At 44.5% G+C, this 20,627-nt stretch overlaps 1 protein-coding gene across 1 annotated transcript; it reads left to right on the top strand.

The window, feature by feature from the left end:
* Positions 1-1,066: 1,066 nt before the first annotated feature.
* HYPK (huntingtin interacting protein K) lies at positions 1,067-20,512 on the top strand. Its single transcript, XM_089689382.1, has 4 exons — positions 1,067-1,262; positions 13,357-13,412; positions 15,501-15,552; positions 20,069-20,512. The coding sequence occupies exons 1-4, from the start codon at positions 1,101-1,103 to the stop codon at positions 20,162-20,164; spliced, it is 366 nt and encodes a 121-aa protein (XP_089545508.1). The 5' UTR covers positions 1,067-1,100; the 3' UTR covers positions 20,165-20,512.
* The last annotated feature ends 115 nt before the right edge of the window (positions 20,513-20,627 follow it).

Here is a 20,627-nt window from a genome sequence, read left to right as displayed (position 1 = left end):
TGGCTGACTCCTCTAATTCCTCCTCAGCGATATAAAATATCTCCTCGCTGCTTGACTTCCTCAGAGTCATGGTTGACTCTTCCTGAGCACTGAAGAATATTTCCTCACTGCTCCGCTTTCTCGTCCTCGTATCTGGCCTATTAGATGTTCCACAGCAGAGTCTCTCCTCTCTGTTGACACCTTTTTCCTCCATCATGGTTTTTTCCATGCTGGTTGTAGTAGAAACCATTTCCTTCCTCATACGTCCTGTGCTTTTTCTTTTTTTTGAGACAGCTAACATAGAAATAGCTGATTTCATGTCACTACTGAAACACCTAACAACAATCCAGTGGCTAATGAAAACTAACAGATCCCCAGGTACACGCCTGCTTTGCACCCTAACCCCTTCCACTTTTGGCCCCGCCCACCTACACTGTGACTTCATAGGCAAGATGTGTGAAATGCCGAGCTGTGCAGTACAGGGGATAGATTGCTTTTGCCTAGAAGGTGGAATAGGATATAATAAAGACAGTATGCCGTATTTGTGTCATTTCACATGAGTGTAGTGAGTGTTAATGTGGAACTGCCCGCTGTTTACAATTCCCTGATGTCATATTCTGAGATTAGAGAAGGATGGCAGAATACTTCGGGTCTGTGTGCCTCACAGAGCCTGATTTTTCAAAACAAACAGCCTGATGTCATGACTACATCCTTCCAACTGCCATTTCTGCCAACCTCCTCTGACACATTAACCCTTTTGCTGCCAGAGCCGTTTCTATGCATGTTTGTCAGCCTAGGAATGAAAGGAAAGCCCCACAAGAGCTTTTGCAGCATTGTTTTCACTTTATATGGCCGCTGTTTACTAAAAACAGGGATTGGTGAGCAAGAAAGGGGGACAGGGAGGTTTGTTACCGGATGGAGGGACTTCCCGCTTATGTGTTATGACACTTTATTGATTGGTTTGACATAATGTGAAATAATGACACCGAGCACCAAACATCTTCTTTGCTACAATTTAAAATGGCCGCCGAGGCGAATCACGGGATGTGACGTCACATCGGCCGGAAGTAGAGGGCCACGCTCTGTCCCGGTCCTTGCCTTCCGGTTTTGTGGGAGGAAACATGGCCGCCGAGGGGGATGTGGAGCTGGAGCTGGAGAATGAGGAGAACTGCAGCGAACGGCCGGCCGATAAACCTCGGAAACATGACAGCGGGGCGGCCGACCTGGAGAGGGTGACCGACTATGCGGAGGAGAAGGAGATCCAGAGCTCCAACCTGGAAACGGTGAGAGGCCGGCTGGGGCATCGGTCACACATCGCTCGGTGTACTGTGGGGGCCCTTCACCATGGAGACAGACTGACACCCCCCACCATTTGTGATGACTGGATAGGGGCCCCAACATTCCTGCAATCGCTTCTATTGTTGTTTTTGCTTTTCTTGTTATAATCTTCAGGAAACATTTATATTCTATTTATAGCTCTATATTGTGGTTATATTCTATTTATAGCTCGGTCATATTCTATTTATAGCTCTATATTGTGGTTATATTCTATTTATAGCTCGGTCATATTCTATTTATAGCTCTACATTGTGGTTATATTCTATTTATAGCTCGGCCATATTCTATTTATAGCTCTATATTGTGGTTATATTCTATTTATATCTCGGTCATATTCTATTTATATCTATATTGTGGTTATAATCATTTATCGTTTTGGATAAGGCTGACCATACACTATACAATCTGATTGGCCAATCTCCCTCAGATCTTCCATCATCTATGTAGCACAAGGGTTCTGATTGAATACGTATTGATTGGATTGTTTAGAATTGGCCAGGGTAGTTTTAATAATTCTAAAGAAGATTGTATAGAAATTGCCCAATCAGATTGTATAGTGTATGGCTGGTTTAGGACTAGGGATGAGCAGGGTTTGGTCCAAATTCAGGAGGAGGCTGGAAATGCCGGCCAATCAGATGCAACCGAGACATTCCCCGTCCGCAACCAGACATATACAGTATATGCGTCTTGTATAGCTACATCGGGGATGGGGGAGAATGCCTTGGCTGCTTAGGCTTTATTTAGATGGCTGCTGTCACCCTTCCTGCCTGCATCCGCCCATTGTTATTGGGCCCGCCTGCATCCGCCCATTGTTATTGGGCCCGCCTGCATCCGCCCATTGTTATTGGGCCCGCCTGCATCCGCCCATTGTTATTGGGCCCGCCTGCATCCGCCCATTGTTATTGGGCCCGCCTGCATCCGCCCATTGTTATTGGGCCCGCCTGCATCCGCCCATTGTTATTGGGCCCGCCTGCATCCGCCCATTGTTATTGGGCCCGCCTGCATCCGCCCATTGTTATTGGGCCCGCCTGCATCCGCCCATTGTTATTGGGGCCCGCCTGCATCCGCCCATTGTTATTGGGGCCCGCCTGCATCCGTCCATTGTTATTGGGGCCCGCCTGCATCCGTCCATTGTTATTGGGGCCCGCCTGCGTGCATCCGTCCATTGTTATTGGGGCCCGCCTGCGTGCATCCGTCCATTGTTATTGGGGCCCGCCTGCGTGCATCCGTCCATTGTTATTGGGGCCCGCCTGCGTGCATCCGTCCATTGTTATTGGGGCCCGCCTGCGTGCATCCGCCCATTGTTATTGGGGCCCGCCTGCGTGCATCCGCCCATTGTTATTGGGGCCCGCCTGCGTGCATCCGCCCATTGTTATTGGGGCCCGCCTGCATCCGTCCATTGTTATTGGGCCGCCTGCATCCGCCAATTGTTATTGGGCCCGCCTGCATCCGCCCATTGTTATTGGGCCCGCCTGCATCCGCCCATTGTTATTGGGCCCGCCTGCATCCGCCCATTGTTATTGGGGCCCGCCTGCATCCGCCCATTGTTATTGGGCCCGCCTGCATCCGCCCATTGTTATTGGGCCCGCCTGCATCCGCCCATTGTTATTGGGGCCCGCCTGCATCCGCCCATTGTTATTGGGGCCCGCCTGCATCCGCCCATTGTTATTGGGCCCGCCTGCATCCGTCCATTGTTATTGGGGCCCGCCTGCCTGCATCCGTCCATTGTTATTGGGGCCCGCCTGCCTGCATCCGTCCATTGTTATTGGGGCCCGCCTGCCTGCATCCGTCCATTGTTATTGGGGCCCGCCTGCCTGCATCCGTCCATTGTTATTGGGGCCCGCCTGCCTGCATCCGTCCATTGTTATTGGGGCCCGCCTGCCTGCATCCGCCCATTGTTATTGGGCCTGCCTGCATCCATCCCGGACTGCATGCGGACAGCCTGTAGAGGCAGATGCAGCGGCTGTAGGGACACATGTCAAATTGTGATGTTGGCAGGAGCCGATGCACAGATGTGAATGCAGGCAGTGAAAGGAATTCAGTAAAGCTGCTGCATCACTTTTCTTGTGTGAATCCCTCTTCTTAGGGCCGGTTCACACCATGCCCACACAGTAACAGATGCAGGTGTGTGCGGTGTGATTTCAGCTTGTTCATTCTGAACGGATTAGAATGGCACTGTACCAGAAGTATTGTTTGCATTATATTATTATTATACAGGATTTATATAGCACCAACAGTTTGCTCAGCACTTTACAATATAACTGGAGACAATACAGTTCAATACAAGAGGGTTAGGAGCTTACAATCTAAGAGACCTTTAGAAACGCACTGCAACTGGGTTGCATGATACTTTTGTACCATGCCATCCAGTACGGGCAAACACTATTGACACCCGCTGCAGATCGAATCCACATTGCCTTTTGAACAGGGTGCGGGAAACACGCACAGAACGTGGGTTTCCCCGCACAGTGTTCTGTTGTGAACTGGCTCTTCATGTATTGAACTGAATTCCTGAAGCATTTTCTACAATTTTGGTCCCAACAGCGGCTCGTGCACCAAATTCAGATCCGTTCTAAATGCGCCTTTTTTATATTGTGTCGCAGTAATCGCTCTAAATGTAAAAGTGGAGCTAATTAAGACCAACTCTCTTTTGTTGCTCAGAGAGAAAAGTTGGCTCAGATTTTGTGACTGTCCCTCGTGTGCATTCTAAGGCTCAATGCACACTGGCTTAAAAAAACCCACCATTGCTCTTGGCAGGAAATACCACTAGTTTTGAGCACTTTTTGTACTAGCGTTTAGTGTTTTTTTTTTTTTTTTTTTTCTGCCTCTAAACACTGAACTTCAAAATGCCTCTAGACCAGTTTTTTTCAACCAAGGCACTCTTTAAAACCCTGCACAATCTCAAGGCACACCAAGCTAAAATGTAAAAAACTATTCTACACACATCCAGTACACCCAACGTTGGAGGTGATTTATTCTTCCAAAGCAAATACACCTTTGTATGCCGGTACTGACTAGTATTCCAATGTGTCTCGCTCATTTTCTCTCCCTCACTCTGCTAATGTGACCCCAGTGCTGACAGAGAGGGGCAGGGGAGGGCCAAACAAGGAGGATGTGCATGCACCCGATGTCCTTATCAACTGATGATGTAATTGGTTGTTAGGATGCTGGCAGCTAGAAGGTCATAAAAGCGCACAATGAAAACCTGTGACTTTGTGTAGCTAAAAGGCAGGATTGATCCACCTCCTCGCTTCTATACAACTTTGGGGCATTTTGCCAAGGCACTCCTGAAGAAGTCTGAAGGCACCCCAGGATGTCTGGGCACCCTGGTTGAGAGATGCTGCTCTAGACTACCTAATGTGTAAGGACACATAGGATAACATTACTTCTACAGGCAAAACACTGATCAACTCTGGGTGCAGCTTTTTTTTGTGTTCGTTTTTTTAAGCCAGTATGCCTGGAGCCTAAAAGTGGTGCAGCATGAGCCAAATTCAAGTACAAGTTCTAGACAGATACATGAATTTGGTGCATTCTTTACTACTTTTAGAATGCATGAGAGATGCTTTTGCTAATTTTGCCTGCACTAGTCTTTATGAATTCCAGGGAGCCTGTGCTCAGATCTGTGCACCTGCTCCTCTCCACAGTCCAGTGTTGACAAGCATCTGTGTCAGTGCAGCTGCTGCATCTGCATGCACCTCACTAGGCTGTGCGGATGCAGGCGTGCTAAGAAAAGGAGACCGCATGTAGGACGGGTGGCAATGGCTGTCTTAAAGCCTTATGAATGGTGGTCCTCAGTAACAGCTTCCTGGTGAGATTGGACTTGTATCTGTACACATCTGAGCTCATCCCTTCTCATGACATCATTGATCACATGGCCATAGAAGGTCAATGATGCAATGAACACCCCCCCTCCTTTGTTTACATGCAGCTGCAAGGCATGTCAAAACCTCTGAGTGGGCCAGCACTGACTTCTTTCAGGCTCAGACCAAATCCGGGCTCTTCCTTAGTTAACCACCTGCCCTCCAGAGGATTTACCCCCCCCCCTTCCTGACCAGGCCATTTTTTTTGCGATACGCAGCTGCATTACTTTAACTGACAATTGCGCAGTCGTGCCACGCTGTACATAAATAACATTTATGTCCTTTTTTCCCCACAAATAGAGCTTTCTTTTGGTGGTATTTGATCGCCTCTGCGTTTGTCTTTTTTTTTTTTTTTTGTTTTTTTTTTTGCGCTATAAACAAAAAAAAAAAAAAAGTTTTGAAAAAGAAACCATATATTTGACTTTCTGCTGTAAAACATGTCCAATAAAATCATTTTTTAAAAATCAAATTGCATCATAAATATAGGCCAAAATGTATTCTGCTCCATGTCTTTGCTAAAAAGAAAAAAAATCCCAAGACATGTAAATTAATTGGTTTATGTGAAAGTTATAGCGTCTACAAATGGCGGTATATATACTGGGATTTTTTTTTTCTTTTTTTTTATACTAGTAATGGCGCTGATCAGTGAATTTTAAAGGGGGGGTATTCTGACACTAGGTGGGAACTGACTAACTGCCACTGACATCAGAATGACACTAATACAGTGATCAGTGCTAATAAAAAGCACTGACACTGTACTAATGACACTGGGCAGGAAGGGGTTAACATCTGGGACGGTCAAAGGGTTAACTATGTGCTGTTTAACATAATGTGCTGTGTGTGCTTTACTAGGGAAACATGGTGCTGTGCAGAGAAATACAAAGCAGCATGGTACTGCTGGCAGGAGAGACCTGTGATGTTTACACACAGATCTCTCCCCTGTCAGTGTTACCTGGAAATCTCTGGCTGGGACCCAGTGATTGACATCTGTAGCCACCAATGTGCCCCCTACCCGGAAATGCAAATCACGTATATATACATGATTTTGCGCAGCCCTACTGCCCTGTAGCAGAAGAAGCGGTTAAAGGTTAAGTTCCATGTTACATGTTCCACGCGTTTTTAGGGTGGAACATGTTCCCAATGCTGCAGCTGTCGCCCGCTGTTCCCCCTCTATGACAGAAGTATACGGAGAAGTCCCCTGTACTATCTATCAGATTTGAAAACAGCGGGGCTCCACCCACATGACCGCATCATTCATTCACAGAGTTCCGTGAATAAATGGACTGCAAGTCCTGACAGCCTTAGCAGCTGTGAAGTGCCATGGTAGTTCATTGAGCTTTCCTGTTGATATATCTGCTTGCTCCTACAAGCAGATATATTGACAGGTCTGCAGGAGACCTGCATGACACCAGTGATCTACTGATCACTGGTGCAGTACTTTACAGGCTTCTGCAGACAAAGATAATAAATGCACATTTTACTACCTGCAAAGAAAGTGCATTTATTATTTTTGTGCAAAATGTGAACTTATCCTTTAAAGCTACTGTCATATTTTATTTTTTTTTCTCCTGTCCACATCCCATCAGGGAGATTTTCCTTCACTTCCTGTCCCAGAGAAGCAACATGAAGTAAGAAGATAAAGCCAGCCATAGATGTATCAAAACTTGGCCAGTTCAGCAGGGACCAGCCTTGATTTGATCCATCTATGGGCAGGATGATTGTACTGAAGTCGATCCATTGTATAACTTTAGTACAACCAGCCTGTTGGATTTTTTTTTTACATGCAATCACTACCATTGGCTATAGTCCAGCCTTTTTAAACCTGGGTGCCTTCAGGTTCTTCAGGGGAGCCTTGGAAAAATGCCTAAAAATTGCTCAAAAACTGTATACAAGCCAGTGAGTGGATCAAGTCTGCATTTTGGTTATAAAAAGCCACAGGTTGTCATTGTGCATCATTATGACTTTCTAGCCACTGGTATCCGAACAACCAATGGCATCATCAGATGATAATGAAGATGGACCCCTGCGCGGTATCCTTGTTTGCCTGTCTCCAGCCCCCCTCCAGCAGTGAGGTCACATTAGCTGAGTGGTGGAAGAACTGAGAGAAGCTAAACACTGGAATAATAGTCAGGACCAGTGTTCAAACGTGTATTGCTTTGGAAGATTGTCACCTCTAAAGTTGATGTCCTATGTGTTCTGATCAGGGTGGATAAAAATCAATGATTTTTTTAAAAAAATCGGATTTTTTTGATTTAAATCGGATTTTTTTGATTTAAATCGGATTTTTTTGATTTAAGTAAAATGCTTTTTGAGGAAATATATTACCATCCAAAGGTTATTCCATCATGAAATAAAGATTAGTTTTTTAATTATGTAGAATAAGGCTGCATATGTTTAATTTTTTTGGTAAATAAATTCCATGAATCCATTCACAATGTCATGCTCTTCCAGAGGTTTTTGTAAGATTATTGGGCAGTTTCTCTGCCTACAAGATATTATCACAGATGCTCGGTTTACTTTTGCAGTTCTCAAAACTGAATTTGACTCAGCGGAGATCACATGCCTCTTCTTCACAGCAAAAATGTTATAACATGAACAGAGTTAAGAAAAAGACCTTCATCCTAACTTCTACAAACCTATGAATACAGAATCAACCCCTTCAGTGCTAAGTTTCAAGAAGTTCAGTGAATAGAATAGAATCAATATTTTTCTGATTGTTTGGAGTGGAATAGATCTGCACAAGAAGAAAGTGAAACTACCGTATTTTTCGCACCATAAGACGCACTTTTTCCCCCCAAAAAAGGGGGGAAAATGTCAGTGCGTCTTATGGAGCGAATATGGAGCGGCCGGTCCGGTATTTCCACTGCCACCGTGTCAGAATACCGGGCCGGCCGCTCAGCTCTACAGCGGGACCTTATAGAGATGACTGCTGACCTTTGGGGAGGGGGGGGGAGCGGGTACCTGAATTTGACAGATACCCGCTCCCACTTCCGTGGAGTTGTTCTTTCATCTTACCCGTTCCTCTATCCAGCGGCGCGGTCTTCCCGGCTTCTGTAGTGTGGGCATGACAGCCGGGTGCCAAGTGCGCAGGAAGCGGTGCTTTTTGTGAATGGTAAGGCGGCACCTGGGACACATGACAGATCCCAGAAGCCGCCAGACCAATCACAAAGCGCAAGTGCTTCTCGCTCATGCGCACTGGGCACCCGGCTGTCATGCCGAGCGCCATTACAGAAGCCGGGAAGACAGCGCGCGGCTGGATAGAGGAACAGGTAAGATGAAAGAACAACTCCGTGGAAGTGGGAGCGGGTACCTGTCAAATTCAGGTACCCGCTCCCCCCCCCTCCCCAAAGGTCAGCAGTCATCCCCTGTACTGTCCGCAGTCTCTGGTCATCCCTGTGATGTCCGCAGTCTCTGGTCATCCCTGTGCTGTCCGCAGTCTCTGGTCATCCCTGTGCTGTCCGCAGTCTCTGGTCATCCCCTGTGCTGTCCGCAGTCTCTGGTCATCCCCTGTGCTGTCCGCAGTCTCTGGTCATCCCCTGTGCTGTCCGCAGTCTCTGGTCATCCCCTGTGCTGTCCGCAGTCTCTGGTCATCCCCTGTGCTGTCCGCAGTCTCTGGTCATCCCCTGTGCTGTCCGCAGTCTCTGGTCATCCCCTGCGCTGTCCGCAGTCTCTGGTCATCCCCTGCGCTGTCCGCAGTCTCTGGTCATCCCCTGCGCTGTCCGCAGTCTCTGGTCATCCCCTGCGCTGTCCGCAGTCTCTGGTCATCCCCTGCGCTGTCCGCAGTCTCTGGTCATCCCCTGCGCTGTCCGCAGTCTCTGGTCACCCCCTGCGCTGTCCGCAGTCTCTGGTCACCCCCTGCGCTGTCCGCAGTCTCTGGTCACCCCCTGCGCTGTCCGCAGTCTCTGGTCACCCCCTGCGCTGTCCGCAGTCTCTGGTCACCCCCTGCGCTGTCCGCAGTCTCTGGTCACCCCCTGCGCTGTCCGCAGTCTCTGGTCACCCCCTGCGCTGTCCGCAGTCTCTGGTCACCCCCTGCGCTGTCCGCAGTCTCTGGTCACCCCCTGCGCTGTCCGCAGTCTCTGGTCACCCCCTGCGCTGTCCGCAGTCTCTGGTCACCCCCTGCGCTGTCCGCAGTCTCTGGTCACCCCCTGCGCTGTCCGCAGTCTCTGGTCACCCCCTGCGCTGTCCGCAGTCTCTGGTCACCCCCTGCGCTGTCCGCAGTCTCTGGTCACCCCCTGCGCTGTTCGCAGTCTCTGGTCACCCCCTGCACTGTGTCCGCAGTCTCTGGTCACCCCCTGCACTGTGTCCGCAGTCTCTGGTCACCCCCTGCACTGTGTCTGCAGTGCATTAGTTCAGAATTTTTTTTTCCTGTTTTCTGCCTCTAAAACCTAGGTGCGTCTTATGGAGCGAAAAATACGGTAAGTGCGAGGAGGAAGGGGCTGACAGTCTAAGTTTCTTAAAATATATATATTTTGTTTAGCCAAATTAGTTAACAAACATGGATGTTTAAGCAAATCACATATGCTGGAATGTTATTGTTTCAGTTGAATAAATCTATTTAAATTGTTATTATTAAGGTAATGATTATTTTTCTCCTTCCTAAGTACAACAGAAAAGTTGTCCAAATATGAATGATTAACCTATTAAACTGGGGATAAAAAAACTAATATGAAAAGTTGTTATTCTAAAAATCTTCATCTACTTGTATATTAAAGTTATACCAGCAAGAATTAGTCTATGTAGAAAACTAGGATTTAAATCAAGCCTTACTGACTAGTGATTTAAATCAAATCCACCCTGGTTCTGATGTTGCTGCATTATGTAAATCTATTAGAATAGTCCTTTTACATTTTAGAATAGGGTGTCTCAAGACCTTCCAAAATTTTACAGCGTGCCTCGATTGTAGAAAGGTTTGAAAACATAGCTATAGTCACTAGCAGTAATCATTGTGTTCTGCTGGCAGGGATGGCTCCCCACTGGCAGAACACAATAGTGCTCCAGGAGGGATTCCCCCATCAACATTGACTGTGCTGATGTTGGAATCAAGCAATTTTTTTTTCCTGCAACCTCCACGCAAAGTTGCATCATCAATGACCTGCCTAACCATTCAAAGCGGGGAGACATCTCTCTTAGATTTCACCAGAACAGGTTTACCCTTAGCCTCATGTACACAGGTGTATTGGGGGCTTACAATGTAAAATTCTGCATCCAGGAAGCCCATGTTGTGGGCATAGAAAGCCATAGGCATGAACAGCTGTAAATGGGTATACACCTGTACTTGTGTACATTCACATATAGCGCACAAATGCAGGCTTTCCATGTGGTACACGTGGGTTTATTTTAGTACTGACCTATACCTGCACATAGCCTTTCATGTCAATAGGTGGCTGTCTGCACTGCCTGAGCTCCGGCACTGGAAAAAGTGAACATTTTGTGATCTACAGCCCCAATATGTCCATGTGCAAGAGGCCTTAGAAGGATCCCCACCCCTTATTCCGGTAACAACTTAAACTGTATGTAAACTCTAACAACAAGTTTCCCATATTTGCTCCCTTTTTGGTCTGATAATTATACAATTGAATGTGTTTTATATCCAACAAATACGAAAAAACAATAGCTGTTCAGACTGCTGTGAGCTGAGGATTTCCTGTGCTCTGTGCCTCTGAACTGTTATCAGGCAGCTTTATCTCCAGTGACTACAAAACTCCTCTCCTCCCTGTTATGAAGAAGAGAGGGGGGTGTTCTGTAGTTCTAACACGCTCCCTATCCTGTGGTGACAACAGTGCTCAGTACGGTTGTCACCCCAAGACAGGAAGTGTGTAATGGCAGGATTATCAGGTTATAGTAAAGGAAAAAGTGAAGAAGAAACTAGGGTAGCCGCCATATCTAAGGAATGGTAAGCTGAAATACTATCAATTTTTGTCCTTGGGTTTAGATACACTTTAGCCGCCATGGATGTATGCTATACATTGGCAGCAGCGAGGTGTTTCATGCACATTACAACAGCCACAAGTGTTTGTAAATCTGAGAAGCCAGCTGACAGGCGGAAGCAATCGGATAGATTTCTCACACTCCTCGTACATTCATCTTCCTGATCCCTGGTCATGTTTCCTGGCTTCTGTGTTCTTATCTGGGAAATCAGTGTCCAAGCAGATTGGGTGCCACTGGATAGAGAGGAACCTAGTAAGAACCTGGAAGGGGTATGCATTACGTCACTACCAGTTTCTGCTGTCACTTTTCCTGGCTGCTGTAGCCGGAGAGGAAGCTAATGAATCACAATCTTTGCTCCATCAGCTTCTGCATTCTCTGTGGTTTACTCTGCATGTACAGAAAACACTGTGATCTGCTAGACATGCATTCAGCTCCGATTCCCTATTGTGGGCTGACGTGCGCAGAGTGGTGTCGGCCTTTCCCAGTGTCTTTTGATAAAGTACTCCACCACTCCCAGGGGTGTGGAAATTTTTTTTAAAAAACTACTTGTTCAGGGACTAAATCGGGGGCCCCAATCTACTTGTCCCTCATGACAATCTACTTGTCCTGATAACAAAAAAAATCAATTTTAACTAAAACCGTATTTAAATCTGAGGTGCTGTTAGGAATGTCTGGGACTTTTAAAATCAAAAGGGGGCGACTTAAATGTTTAATATTTTTAACATTGCGCTGTTTATCTCCTCCTCCCCTCCCTGCCTCTTTCCAGCACCGTACCCGGGAACTAGCAGGGAAGGGAGAGACCTTGCAGTGTAATGAGCACCGATTGGGTGCTTGTCAGGAAAGGGAAGTGTCGGGCTTATCCTTTATTACTTTCTCTGCCAGAGATATTTTAGTGGTTTTTGCACACGTTTAAAAAATAATTTTAGGTTTGAAGATTACACAAAACCCCCAAACATAAAAAAATTTATTGAAACTTCAGTACCCTATATTTTCTATAGGCGACTGTTTTACCGCCCCTTATAGGTCATCAGTATAGTGTTACGGAAGAGATCTTAGTAGATACTAGAATTATTGCTCTCATTCTGATGTGTGCGGCGATATTTAACGTTTATCACAATGAACATTTTCATGCGTAGGTGCCCAAGCGCGTGCTTTTACTTTTGTACATGCGTATATGTGGGGGTGGCCTCACTTTTTTTTTTTTAATGATGGAATGTTATGTGCTTGGGTGCAACTTTGATATTTTTTTTTACTATTTAAAAAAAATTTTTTACTTTTTTTTTTTTTTTATATCACATAGGGGACAAAAAGTCCCCATGTGATGATTGTTTGATGACAGGTTCTCTGTAATGAAACATGCTGGGTCTTTGCATGTCTCCGCTGTGCTACACTGAATGTAATGCAGTGTACATCAACTACATGTCCCAGGCGTCGGGCGATACAAATGCAACATCCCTGACTCCCACCCTCAGATCTTGACAACAATAAGGTCCAGTTATTCTGTAGTTCAATATAGCAACTAGAAAGGTTGTTTGAAATTACACAGGGAGTGGGCAGAAAATAAACAAGACAGGTCTGTGTGTTTGTGTTTCTTTCTCTCTCTATCTATATATGAGACAGAGATCTCTCAAAATGCTTGCAATGATTTACTATACAGACCAAATGGGAACAAATAGGAGAAGTTCATTGTTGGGATTTTAATGACAGAAATTTCCTTTAAAGCATAGTCCGCCTTTTTAAAACGTTAAATGCAGCAACAAGAGAACAAAAAAATTGCACATTTATGACGTTTTTGGATTGATGCTTGCAGAGCATTGCAATAGCAATCAGTGTAGTACGGGTGCACTTTTTATGTTTTTTTTTTTCTCCCAAGCTTTAGGTCTGTATGGAGGTACAGGCCTTTTGGTTCATAGCTGGTAAAAAAAAATGGTGGACTACATTGTGCTGATGTCACCACATTTGTGCCTTGTGAATTGATGACACCATGCACAGTCACACATAATTACAAATATTACAGGATGCTGCAGGGAGAAACACCCCAAGATTAAGATAAGTGAACAGAGGAGGTTGGTTGAGGAACATGACCATGCTTTGTTACACCCATAAATATGGTTGTAACATGAAACATGGGGCAAAAGGTGGACTGTGCCTTTAATTGTGGTCACACCATTGTCTGTTAAAGATTTCTATGAAAACTGTCAAAATTGCAGGCATCAAACACAACTGAACATGCATTTTATTACCTTTTTAGGCTATGTCAGTGATCGGAGACAGACGATCCAGAGAACAAAAAGCCAAGCAAGAAAGGTCAGTTTGTCCTGCTTCACCTATTTTCCCATAGTGTCTCAGAATTCTCAGGATTATCATCAAGGGCCAACAAGCTGTTTTTGTTGACTACAACTTTATTCTAGGACTTTTTATATAAAAGTTTAAAGATTAAATATAAATTAAAGGATAAGTTCACATTTATCAAAAAATAATACATGCACATTTTTTTGCAGATAAAAAATTGTGTATTTACTATTTTTTTTTTTGCTTCTTTCTGGAGCCTGTAAACCAGGGGTCCTCAAACTTTTTAAACTGGGCCAGTTAACGGACCTTCACACAGTTGGGGAGCGGACTATAGTTTTAAAAAAATATTAACAAATTCCTATGCGCACTGCACATATCTTAAATGTAGTGCAAAAAAACAGGAAAAAACAATACAATATTTAAAATGCACTGGACACCGCAATGCACTGTACCTGGTGCCTGATGTGCTCTCCCCCCCTCCTGTTGCTCCTCTGGCTGCAGCAGGTGAAATCAGGGGCTTCCAGGCTGCCGCTCGCTGGGTCCTTGAGGCCAAGGACCCGGTGAGCAGCCTAGCTATTTGTCAGTCGGTTTTTTGGGGGTTTTTTTTTTCCCTGGCAGGCCGGATTAAAAGCTTTGCTGGGCGTATCCGGCCCGCTGGCCATAATTTGAGGACCCCTGCTCTAAAACTGGTGCTATGTAGGTCTCCTGCAGACCTGTCAGTGTATCCATGTGCCATTGTACGGGCAAGCAGATACTGTTACATTAAGACTCAATGAACTAACACAGCGCTCCAGATTTTTTATTTGCAGAATACTGTGCATGAGTGACACAGCTGGGTGGGTGGAGCCCTGCATGGCCAGGTTATTTTTAAAATTTGTGACAGCTAGCGGGGGGAGAAGATTCCCCGCTAGCTGTCACAACGGGGGATCGGAGGAGTGCGGGGGTCAGTCTGTTTGTAATGTGTTACATGTTATACCCTGAATATCAGTCTACCATGTTACGAAAGGTGAACTTATCTTTTAAAATCTTTAGAAGTTTGATTTTCTTTTAATAACTAAATTTAGTCTGAGCTTTTTGTTAAAGGGTTATAGGTTAGGAAATAGGTGGAGTCTGGTGGCGAATCTGAATCATACTGGGACTTATTCCTGAAAAACGGATAGGAGAACTGCAGTAATTGTGCAGCTGCTGCTGATACAAAAAAAAAAAAAAAATCTAGCACCATATTTCATTTCATTTTTTCTGATGGTCAACAGTTTGTGTTGGATAGAGTGGGGAAGTGTGATGATTCTGTTTCTTTGTCTACACTGGGATGATTGACACCCCCACCCCCCAACCACCACCCCATTCACACTGGTGACCATTGTCCTTGCGAAAGAAAGGAAGTATATGAGTACCTGAAATAAATAATAAAATAAATAAAAGGAAATCCAAAATTTTTGCGTTCCCAGAACTAGAAGTGAAAGGAAATCTTTCAATACCAACACCTGTTCCAGGCACCACTATCTAAAAAGGCAGTTCCCCTCTTTGGGTATTTCCTATTGTTTGTCTGGAACAGAAAGTGAAGGCAGATTCCCTAATATAACACAGACGGCAAAAAATAAATTGCTAGAGGTTTTAACCCATCCTTTCTGAAAAAAAACAAGATTGGCCTATACATACATTTTAAGGGGACTATTTATGAAAAGATTTGCTGTGCAAATACATCAGCAGCATTTGTACAGCTGTCATGAGTAATCTCTGTAATACATCTAATATGTATATTTCTTATTATCAGTTGCATGTAGTGGCAATACCGCATTATTTCCAATAAATGGAGCTGATGATCATAGGAAATATACATTTTAGACCCCGTACAGGGATCATTCTATTTCTAAACCTATAGACTCTAATGGCTTCTGAGCTCTTCATAGGTTTTAAATGCTGGAAACTGAAGATCCTGAGATGCTTAGTGACAGGAATCATTTACATAACACCAATTTTTGGGGCTATTGGCATGCAAGTGCTAGTGTTATTACATCTAGATAGGTTATAAATCTAAAAAGAGGAGGTCAGGTTAGGTCAGTTTTTACCTATTAGACTTTTTTTTTTTTTTTTTTTTTTTAGAGAAAAGGAACTTGCCAAAGTCACAATCAAGAAGGAAGATGTGGAGCTTATTGTGAGTATCAATTTCATTGTGATCTGTACATCGTTCAATAGAGACTTGAAAAATGTTAAATGTGAGATTCTTCTGAAAGTCAGATTTGCATGGCTTTTTTTTTCTTTTTGATCTTTATATAACGCATATAATGCCTTTTTTATATAGGCATCCTTCTCACGGCCGTTTAACTGTATGCACTGGATTCCAGCAGCAAGAATCGACACTCTTGCTGCTGGAATGACAGGTGCATGCGAATAACAACGGCTGGTATGATTTCCGAGTATGGACACAGCTGACTGCATCTAGGCTCAGATATTCCTCCCTAACTGCAGGTTAACCCCATAGTGTGCAGCTTCATGCGAACAGCGACCACTGACAAATGGTCATTAGAATCCTCTGCTATCCAGGGTATGTAGCTAAACAGCCCTGTGAAGGAGTCGTAACAATATGAAAGCATACAGTACATGGCATTGCTGATTTTGTGTACGCTCACACGATTGTGAAATTGGAAAATAAATTGATCCGAATCCTAAAACAAACACACAATATTGGAAGAATGAGAACCGCACACCGATTTGCTGTCCTGTATGGGTGTTTTTTTTTTTCTCAATTCTTTATAAAATTTTCACTGTACAGAAAAAAAACACACAAAATGGCTCACACAACAGGTTTGGTTTGAAGCTCTTCAAGTACAAGGATAATCTCAGTGCTGCAGCTGCATACACAAGATTTTGTGCAGTATAAACACTGACAGGGAAAACAATGTCTATGAGGGATGAGAGCACTGCCAAGTAAAAGCTGAACTAGCTGGGAAAAATGGTTAGGAGGTAACCACTGTGGATACTAATTGGAAAGATTCCGTTTACCCACGGGCTACCGCCTCCACCATCCTGAGGTATCACAGTGAACACATACAATAGAACCAAAGTGTGTATGTAAAATAAAAGGACGAAAGGGAAAGAAAGCTAGAGGGGGATGAAAGAAAGGTGGTTGTGACCATCGGTGTCTCCACCTTTTGGCATCAAAGATGAGTGGTCGGCTTAATGATCAAAAGTGGCCCATCAGATCAGGCTTGAGAGCTGAGTTAGAGACCAGGAACACCGGTTCCATCAAATTGAACACTTAAGCAACAAATGAAAAGGTCCCAAATGTCCAGCAATGATAGAATGACTCATCAGTGGCAATATGGTTGGTTGAGTTTGCAGAATTTGTAAAGACATCCTCAGAGACATCCCCACCCTAAGTCACCAAAGGAGGCAGAGGATCCAAGGAGTTACAGGGTAGAGATCTGAACTCATCCGGCTCCCCTTCCCTTCCACCAAGGCCCACATCTGAGCAACCACTACTATAGGAAATACTAGTGTGTGTGATGGGGACACTACATGTGACCCTGTTTCAGTGGCCAGTTGGTGTGAACCCCCAGAATAGGGAGCCGGTGCTGTGAGGACACCCTTGGAAATGCGCAGACTGGTCAAACCAATTTTCTCTGGTTGTGCTGAACCGCCATAACATATAAATAAAGCCGGGGGAAGCAAGAGGCCAACCAGAAGCATGTCACCAAGCAATGCCCCCACCCCGAGCTGTGAGGCATACAGAAGCCACCAAACAATTTTATATATCAAGAATCTACTTTTATAAGAGTCAAAATAAAAATTTGTGGCAAGCCATAACACTTTAATATTCATAGAAGTTCCTTAAGGAGGCCCACCTATACAGTCCACCTTTAAATAAACAAAGGGAGAAGCCACCAGGCCACTCCTGTGCTCCTACTAAGAAGCAACATAACCCCAAAAGAGGTCCGACGGTTGTATCAGATCCAGCCTCAGCTAGGCTTAGCCAGGCTGCTTTCACACTAAACCATTTTTCTTCTGCTTTTGAGTTAAAAATAGCGGAAAAGGGCAAAAAAAAGGTGTGACCATGTACGCCTGTGGAACTCTTCACACTGATCCGTTGCAGGTCTGGCATTTTTCAAAGCCCTGTTTGTTGCATTGTTGGTGCAGGTTTGGTACAATAAGAAAAATGCATGGAAAACGTGGCAAAAAAGCACCCGTGGTGTGGTTTTTGAGTCACTTGTCATCATGTAGATCTATAAATACAAGCAGCTGACATTATATGCGAATTTCAACTTTTCTTGTAAAAACTGCCCCACCTGTTCTTTCAAAATATAGATGTGTGTTTTAGGAGTGATGGACCTCCAAAAAACGCATAAGCATTTTGTCCACCAATAGGGTCCAGTGCTATTACAACAGGTGGGTCAGTTTTTACAAGAAAAGTTTAAATTTGCATATAATGTCAGCTGCTTGTATCTATGTATCTATTGATCTTTATGTGTCGCTATCACTGCCCAGCTTTGTGACAGGTTTACTTTGAAAAAGAAAATAGAGGGATAAGGCAGTGCAGATAAGTAGCATTTATCCAAAATACCTTGCTTGTCCCAGTCCTTCTGTCCTCCTGTTTTTTTTCTATAACAGTCATAGATCCATATGGCATAACCGTTTACAACTGTCCTATTAGAGTATAACTAAAGACAAAACTTTTTTTCGTTTTGGATAGATTAGAGAGGAATTAGGAAGTCTGTCTGGTTTTTAGAGCTGTTTTGTGTCCTTGGGAGATTCAGCCCCTCGTTTGGTCCTGTTTGCTGTTATTGCCAGTTCTGGTGGCCGCGCTGACAACCATGTATTACCCTTGCTTTTGGAGGAATTTTCTCTTCCTGTTTATGCTGTAGGATGGTGTAGTGAAGGGAAATCTCCACAATGGGACACAGATGGCAAAAAACAATTTACAGGGGTTATAACCATCCCTTAGGACCGGTTCACACCATGCCTGCACAGGAATGAGCTGTGTGTTCCTGTGTGATTAACATGTGGTTCTGCGTGATGCAATTTCAGCCCAAAATGGGGAAAAAAAAGTTTTGGCTTTAGTTCCTCTTTAACAGTAATTTTCAAGAAAATCAACATTCTCCTATTTGAGTGTTTAGGAACATGAAGGGGTCCCTATGGCCTTCAGTCACACTGCTGATTGCATTACTTGGCAGACGGGAATCCAATAAGTAAAATCCAGGGGTTCCTATGGAGTTGATACAAGAAAACCAGATTTATCAGTTCCGAAAGCGAAACTTGTAATTCCTACGCTTGTTCTCGAGAAAACCTTAGAGCTGGTTGGGGAATAGTTCATAAAGTAGTATAAGGCTTGGTTCACACTAGTGCGGGTAGAAGTCCCTGTGGGACCCGCACTTCGTCCCGCAGCTGCAACCACCCACACACAATGCGGGACCCACAGGAGGATGCCATTAATCTTAATGGCACGTCGCCCGCATTGTAGTGCAGTTCCCAGTGTGGGCTGCGATTTCTGGAAAGGTGCAAGGGACCTTTACCCTGCATCTTGCGAGCATGGCAGCCCATCCATATGAATAGGTTTCCGTGCCGTGGCCCGCAAAACGAGGCTAAAAGTAGATTTACACGTAATCACCTGAAATCACTTTTGGGGGAATGAAGAGTCCTGCTGGTGATCACATGGCTGAACATTTGGTTTTAAAAGCAAAATCTTCCATATTTTAGTCATTTAAGGGCTTGTTCACATGTGCAGTGTTCTCTGAAGAGTGCTGTGCAGTAGTTTGGCATTTACGGGATTAAAATAGGTGGTCAACGCAGATCAGTCATGTGCATTCCGTGCAGTTTTGGGCAGGTTGCAGTGTGGCCGCCATAGATTTCTGTTCGACAGGTGTAAGAACACTCCAAATGCGACATGCTGTTTAAATTTTGCCGCACCGTGCGTATAGCCCTTAGCGGCTGCATGGCCAGGTTCAGGCAGGCAGTAAAACTTCAGCTAAACCACCTGCTTTTACCCACTAGCTGCACTTGTGAATGAAGCCAAAGTTATATGCATGGGTAAGGCCTAGCTCATACTTGCCTCCTGTTTATACTATACTTCCAGCCGCTCCCCCATAAGCTGCAAAGGCGTTGGAGGGTGTTTGTATGTCGAGATGCAAAGGAAAAAATTAGTGCCCACTGCCATGTTTGGTGGGCAGTATCGATTACTGTATGTGACCCATTTAACTTCATGACATCGTCAATATTCAAATATCAAATATTTCCCGGAATAAGATCAAAAGTAATGGGTGCTGCAGCAACCGCCATCTGTAGACTACACTGTTGTGCGCATGTTCCAAATATCTGCCAGCACACCACGGATCTTCAAAGTCTGAAGGGCTATTTATTGAAGAGAGATTACATCACAGCAAGAAAGTGCAATGTTTTGGAGCCGCGCTGGACCCCTTCATCAGGCATGTCAATAAAGAACCATTTGGACTTTAAAGAATCGTGCTGTGCTAGCAAATATTTACACCACTCAAATGAACGGGAGCACCCTGAAACTCTGCAGAAACAGGTGGTGAGAAAGCGATGAAACTTCACTGCCTGTGATTCAATGCAGATCACTCTTCAGAGGGTAATACTAAGGTAAACAAGGGCAAACTGTTCAGCTATGACTTGCATTATATTGCAGCGATGATTTAAGCTTCATTTTCTTCTTTCAGATGAATGAAATGGAAATTCCACGATCAGCAGCTGAACGGAGTTTGAGGGAACACATGGGAAATGTAGTAGAAGCTCTCATCGCTCTAACCAACTGAGTGAAATCAAATTTATTAAAGCTTCATCTCCCCTTATGGAAACCTGTGGAAGTGGGAGCAAGCCTGGATGGTGGACTTTTCATTATACCAGAGAGGGACAACATGGATGGATCTCCCTGATGATTGTGAAACTGCAAGTCCCAGCAAGCTCTGACATAGATGTGTTGGGACTTATAATTCCACAGCTGACAGAGATTCTTCACATAATACCATGTTGGTTAACAACACGTTTAACAAATGGACCAACTAATAGATGCATTGGGTCCTATTCAAGTGTTTATTACCATTTTTGAAACCCAAATAGCTGTGTTCAATAAGTTATTTTGAATAAAGGACAACTTTATTATGTCTGCTGTGTGATTCTTCGTGCATTTTCTTTTTTTTTTTTTACTCTATTATTATCATGGACAGTGGGGAAAATAATTATTTGATCCCCTGCAGATTTTGTAATTTTGCCTACTTA

This window comes from Staurois parvus, unplaced genomic scaffold, assembly GCF_062004578.1.
Source record: "Staurois parvus isolate SC_StPar_1 unplaced genomic scaffold, SC_StPar_1.0 ptg000472l, whole genome shotgun sequence".
Classification (NCBI taxonomy): domain Eukaryota; kingdom Metazoa; phylum Chordata; class Amphibia; order Anura; family Ranidae; genus Staurois; species Staurois parvus.
This window is presented reverse-complemented; position numbering and strand designations above follow the sequence as displayed.

Coding starts and splice junctions, on each gene's coding strand:
- HYPK (XM_089689382.1), top strand. CDS start 1,101: ATGGCCGCCGAGGGGGATGTGGAGCTGGAGCTGGAGAATGAGGAGAAC. Junction 1,263..13,356: donor AGAGCTCCAACCTGGAAACG/GTGAGAGGCCGG, acceptor TTACCTTTTTAG/GCTATGTCAGTGATCGGAGA. Junction 13,413..15,500: donor CAAAAAGCCAAGCAAGAAAG/GTCAGTTTGTCC, acceptor TTTTTTTTTTAG/AGAAAAGGAACTTGCCAAAG.